General features: G+C 38.9%; 1 protein-coding gene across 2 annotated transcripts in view; it reads right to left on the bottom strand.

The window, feature by feature from the left end:
• Window positions 1-6,541, bottom strand: part of MTMR8 (myotubularin related protein 8) — a 142,505-nt gene that overhangs the window by 93,067 nt on the left and 42,897 nt on the right. For both annotated transcript variants that reach the window (XM_037732667.1, XM_017512151.2), the window contains exons 3-4: window positions 4,558-4,720; window positions 3,155-3,312 (exon numbers count right to left, since the gene is read on the bottom strand). In XM_037732667.1, coding sequence (XP_037588595.1) covers window positions 3,155-3,312; window positions 4,558-4,720 — 321 coding nt within the window. The remainder of the gene's footprint in view (window positions 1-3,154; window positions 3,313-4,557; window positions 4,721-6,541) is intronic.

Genomic DNA, 6,541 nt, shown 5'->3' with positions numbered 1-6,541 from the left:
AAAGGGAGTTTATTAAGTAGAATTGACTCACAGGATCACAAGGTAAAGTCCCACGATAGGCTGTCTGCAAGTTGAGGAGCAAGAAAGACAGTAGTGGATCAGTTGGAGTCCCAAAACCTCAAAAGTAGGGAAGCCGATAGTGAAGCCTTCAGTTTGTGGCCGAAGGCCCAAGAGCCCCTGGCAAGCCACTAACTAGTGTAAGTCCAAGAATATAAAAGCCGAAGTACTTGAAGTCTGATGTTCGAGGGGAGGAAGCATTTAGCACGGGGGAAAGATGAAGATCGGAAGATTCAGCAAGTCTGCTCATTCCACTTTCTTCTGCCTGCTTTTTCTAGCTGCGCTAGCAGCCAAGGGGATGGTGTCCGCCCAGATTAAGGGTGGCTCTGCCTCTCCCAGTCCATTGACTCAAGTGTTAATCTCCCCTCTAGTAATATCATCACAGACACACCCAGAAACAATACTTCAGTCCAATCAAGTTGACAATATTAACCATCTCACTACCCTTAGAATAGCCTACTTGAATTGTGCTTAAACTGTTTGTGCAAACAATGTGGCTTATCCTGCATACCTGCTTTCCTTCTGGGGATCTGGAATTCTGGCATATACTAGGCAGAACATGCCTATGTGGGCAGGCCCCAATAGCAGCCCTGAGCACTTTGTCTCTAATGAGCTTCCTGGTAGACAACATTTCATAAGTGTTGTTACGATTTGTTGCTGGAGGAATTCAGTGTGTCCTAGTGAGAGAGGACTCTGGAAGCTTGTTCCTGGTTTTCTCGACTTTGTCCCCTGAACCTTTTCCCTTTGCTGATTTTTGCTTTATATCCTTTCACTATAATAAATCATAATCATAAATATGACTATACGCTGAGTCCTATGAATTTTCCTAGTAAATCACAAAACCTGAGGAACAGTCTTTGGAACCTCTAACACATTCTTAGAGGTCCACATTTGGCCCAAAGCTGTTTCTTGAGATCCAGACCCAAATGCTTGAAATCAAATTCTTGTTATCTGTTTAATCACTTTGAAGTCAAGTGTAAAATTGAAGATACCATCTGTTCCTCTTCTTGTGGTCCTTATCTTTGTCAACATCACTACTACTCATTGGTCATCAATGCCAGAAACCAGGAAAGCTGGGATGCATAGTAAACTCCTCTACTTTTCTAGGCACATTTGATCTGTCACCAGTTGCTTTCAACTCTACCACCTAAATATATTTTAAAACCATCTCCTTCTCTCCATTTGCAGCCATTACCTTAGTTCAAGTTCTCATAACTTCACATATCATTCTCCTGCATTCTTAGCTCCAGCAAACCAATTCTCCACACTATTAACAGTTATCTTTCTAAAAGACAAATATACATATGTTACTTCCAAGTGTAAATACTCTTGTGGCTCTCAACTGTCTTCATGATAAGGCCTCACTTCCTGACCTCTTTCCCTCTCCTCCTGTATAAATTAGGAGAGAAACTCAAAAATAATCCATACGTTTACAGTTCAGTCATTTTCAACAAAGGCACCAAGAACAAATATTTGGGGGAAGGATTCTCTTCAATAAATGGTTCTGGGAAAACTGGACATCCATATGCAGAAGAAACAATGGAGAAACACTTCAGAATGTTGGTCTGAGCAAAGACTTCTCAAGTAAGACCTCAAAAGCACATGCAATCAACCAAAGAAAAAATGGACAAATGGGATAACACTGAGCTAAAACTCTCCATGACACAGGAAACAACCAACAATGTGAAAAGACAACCTACAGAATAAGAGAAAATATCTGCAGATTACCCATCTGACAATGGATTAACAACCAGAAAACATAAGGAGCCCAAGCAACTCAATAGAATAAAAACAAATAATTCAATTAAATATAGACAAAAGATCTAAATAGATAGTTCTCAAAAGAACACCAACAAGTATATGAGAAAATGCTCAACATCAATAATCATCAGAGAGATGCAAACCAAAACTACAATGAGGTATCATCTCACCTGTTAAATGGCTTTTATCAAAAAGGCAATAATGGATACTAGTGAGGTTGTGGAGAAAAGGGAATTTTCATACACAATTGGTAGGAATGTAAATTAGTACAGCCACTATTGACGGGGAGTAGGGGTTCATTCCTATAATCCCAGCACTTTGAGAGGCCAAGGAGGGAGGATTGCTTGAGCCTGGGAGTTCAAGACTGCCATCTCTATAAAAAAATGAAACAAATTCACCAGGCATGGTGGTGGGTGCTTGTGCTCCCATCTACATGAGAGGCTGAGATGGGAAGACCACTTGAGCCCAGGAGATCGAGGCTACAGTGAGTTGTGATCATGCCACTACACTCTACCCTGGGCAACAGAGCAAGGCCTTGTCTCAAAAAAACAAAAAGGAAAGAAAAGGAAAATGTGGTCTATATGCACAATGGAATATTATTCATCCATAAAAAAAATGTAATCCTATCATTTGGAACAACAAATATTGCATAATCTCACTCACATGTTGTAGGAGCTTAAAAAAAAAAAAAGAACTCATAGAGACAGCAGAATGATGGTTATCAAAGGTTGGTAAGGGTAGTAGAGTTGGGGGGTAAAGAGAAGATCCTCAACAGGTACAAAAATACATTTAGATAAATGGAAATAAGATCTAGTATTCAGTAGCACAACAGGATGACTAGAGATAATAATAATAAAATAACTGAAAATGGAATTGGAATGCTCCTAACACAAATGATAAATGCTTGTGGTGACGAATACCTCAATTACCCTGATCTGATCATTACATATTGTATGCTTGTATAAAAAATCACATGTACCCTATAAATATGTACAACTATTATGTATTCATAATAATTAACAATTTTTAAAATGCTAAAAGTAAATTAGTCTTCACAAGGTTATTCTCCAAAGCATCAGGCTATTTCTGGCTTCCTAGACTGATTTTCTTGTCCTGCACCTATGCTCCCATAGAACCCTATGTTTTAGGCCATGAAATCTCTTACTCAGTGCCTACTGCACAGTAGATACTCAATAAATGTTTGTTGAATGGCCGAATGTTGAATGAAAAGGAGAAAGAGATTATGAGTAAGTTCTCTTTTTTCAAAATCTTGTTTTCTGATATTCTGCCATTTTAATTAAATGCACCAAAAGGAAAACAACAAGGACAAAATTACCTCATAGTTTCTGTTGGCATCTGTTATAGTCCAGTATCTGTTGGGTATTCCCATACGCCCAAAGTCTGATATTGGGTCAATCAGTCTCCATCCACTTTCCCTCATCTCTTTTGAGAATTTGGGATTGTAAGAAAAAGCATAAAGATCTTCAGGTAATGCTGGAGAAGAGAGGTAGGCATGGGGAACAAAATGATGAATGAAACCTAAAGATCATCAAACAATGCAAATAAAGGCTAGATTTCCTTTTCCCAAAGGGAATGTTTTGTCAGACAGTCCCAGAAAAGGACTGTGGTGTATGCAAGTTTGCCTTTATGTAAGGAATTAAAACCTGGAGTATTGTTTGGGTTCTTCTTTTAAAAAAAAGTTTTAATTTTTTGTGGTATCAACACAAAGTGGGATCTTTCTGCCTGGCTTCCTATTACAAAGAATGCTGGATAGTTGACTGAACTGACGCTTCAGGGTTTCACATGTTAGGGAAGGAGTCCTTACCAAAAGTTTTTAACTGGGCCCCCATGTCCCAAAAGTACTGCTTATTGTAACATGTTACACAACTTTAACAGTGTTTTTGTATTCTACTTGTCAGGCCAACAGCAACTTCTGACTTACAAATGGCCACTTCCTCTCTTTTCTCTGTCAGTCCTGCTTCCTCCCTTCACAAGATACAGCACGCAATCAAATAACTCATTTGACCGATTTATGTGGCAACCACTTCTCCAGAGATGAATGGAGCCTATCAGAGACTTATAAAATGCTGGGCCATCCAGCAGGTAATTTTGTCAATAAAAATCAGCAAATATTGAGGAATTATTCTGGGCAAAGGGGGAAAAATGGGAGAGAAAATGTAAGAGCCTGATTAAAATCAAAGACTAAAATCAGAGGAAGCTGATGGTTAATAGCTTAAGGTTGTAGGCTGGAGAATTAAAGGGTGAGGCTGGAGGAAGCATTAAGTTCTATATTAATGAGGACTCTGATGAACTGCCTCAGTCTTCTAGTTGCAATTGAAAGTAGGGGCGGAAATTGTGGGTCAAACAGCCTGCAGGACAACAGGAAACAAATTTTGTTCCAAAGCAGTCTTTCTTCCTGAACTGAGGAAAAATTCACAAGTTGATACTTAAAAGTAGGGAGGGAGAAAGAAGAAAATATCTATTAAACATTTACTATATACTAATACATGAAGGTATTCAAGGCTCAAAACAACCCCCTTGGAGAGCTTTTACTCTCCTTACTTTTACAGGTAAAGAAAATGAGTTCAGAGGTTCTATAACTTTCCCAAATATCATGGAGCTAGTAAGTGGTAGAGCCCAGATCCAAACCCTGCTCTAACTCCATAGCCCTGATCTTTCCATTATGCCATTTTGGAAAAATACTAAAATGGTTTTAGATAAAAATACTATCATAGCTACCTGGCTGAGAAAGCTTGAGTAGTGAAATATAAACCTCATGGCACACAAGGTCAGAGTCTAAGACAAAATGGGCCACCCGGAAGTTCTTGCAGCGGAGTGTTAGGGGACAGCCCAGACTAGTGATGGGTAACTTCTCCACAGTGGCAATGTGATGGAGTGCAATCTGAAAAACATAAAAGAACCAGTGTAAACATACAGATGTGCAATATTTCTATCACTATCAGTATTCCCGACTCTCAGTAATGATTACACTATGACCAGATCTGTAGGCTACATCTATAGCCTACAATCAATCTTTGTAAGATACAACTGGGGTTCTCTTAAATAGAAATAGAGCATAATAGTGGTAAAGCAATGAGAAGCAGACTGCAGTGTCAGAAAACTTCTCTCTCCTTAAGGATACAAGATTAACAAGTTTGTGGGACAATTTTGGTGGATCACTTCCGAATAGATGACTTCTGGCATGCTGTGATGGAGTTTACAATCACAAAATAACTGTTACAGAGGAAAGTAGGAACTTCTTTGCCTATATCAAATTACTAATTAAGATAATTATTAATAGCTGGTATTCTGCTTTATTATAAACAAAGTAGTCCATGACCATTAGCTATTTAAGAAGAGCCATTTGATCTATAATCATCATGTTTCAGGAATGAAAAAAAGAAAGCTCTGAGAAGTGAATTCCTCATTAGGTATCATAAAGCCAAGAAGTGGCACAAACAGAATTTGAACCACAGCAGTCTAACCATAAGTCCAGGATTCTTCTCTGGGAATTCTAAAAACTCTAGTTCTGGAATAAGGATTTAACTAGAAATGTTAGGGAGAAACTATTCCTCTACATTTTAAACTCTAGTGACAGTAAAGCAAAGAATGTAGGATGATTACTCCTGTTCATGCTGATGCCAGCAAAAAAAAGAAATGCATGGAAAGGGAACTGATAAAAGAAAATGTGTCCAAATAATATAATTCTGCCTTAATTGATTCAAAAAGCCATAGAATCATGGTTTTGGATCTTATTTTCTGATGTTCTCCTCCTATCCCTGTCTGATGTTTCCACAACTATAGATCCTGGATGTGCTCTTTCCATTCTCCAGACTCCCTGTCCTGTGCCTGGAATGGTCTTCCAATCAACAGTGCCCTTTCTTCTCTCCCACCACCCCAATGCCCTAATCCCTAATTTATTTGGAAAAGTCATCTCTTCAGTGAAATCTTTCAATGGTATCTATCATCTAAGAATGGAGCAAATGTGGAGATGATTTACATATTCCTAAGATAAATTTTCTTTCTTTTTTTTTTATTGTACTTTAAGTTCTGGGGTACATGTGCAGATCTTGCAGGATTGTTGCATAGGTATACACATACCATGGTGTTTTGCTGTCTCCATCCCCCAACACCTACATCAGGCATTTCTCCCAGTGTTATCCCTCCTCAACCACCCCACCACCCACTGTACTTCCCCAGCCCCCCACCCCCCAACATACCCCAGTGTATGATGTTCCCATCCTTATGCCCATGTGTTCTCATTGTTCAACATCCGCCTATGAGTGAGAGAACATGCAGTGTTTGTATTTCTGTTCTGTGTCAGTTTGGTGAGAATGATAGTTTCCAGCTTTATCCATGTCCCTACAAAAGACATGAACTCATCCATTTTTATGGCTGCATAGTATTCCATGGTGTATATGTGTCACATTTTCTTTGTCCAGTCTATCATTGATGGGCATTTGGGTTGGTTCCAAGTCTTTGCTATTGCAAACAGTGCCACAATGAACATACGTGTGCATGTGTCTCTATAATAGAATGATTTATAATCCTTTAGGTATATACCCGGTAATGGGATTGCTGGGTCAAATGGTAGTTCTATTTCTAGATCCTTGGAGAATTGCCACACTGTCTTCCACAATGATTGAACTAATTTACACTCCCATCAACAATGTAAAAGTGTTCCTATTTCTCCACATCCTCTCCAGCATCTGTTGTCTCCAGA

Source organism: Cebus imitator, unplaced genomic scaffold (assembly GCF_001604975.1).
Source record: "Cebus imitator isolate Cc_AM_T3 unplaced genomic scaffold, Cebus_imitator-1.0 Scaffold463, whole genome shotgun sequence".
NCBI classification, from domain to species: domain Eukaryota; kingdom Metazoa; phylum Chordata; class Mammalia; order Primates; family Cebidae; genus Cebus; species Cebus imitator.
Note: the sequence above shows the minus strand (reverse complement) of the source record. Positions and strands in the feature narration are given on the sequence as shown.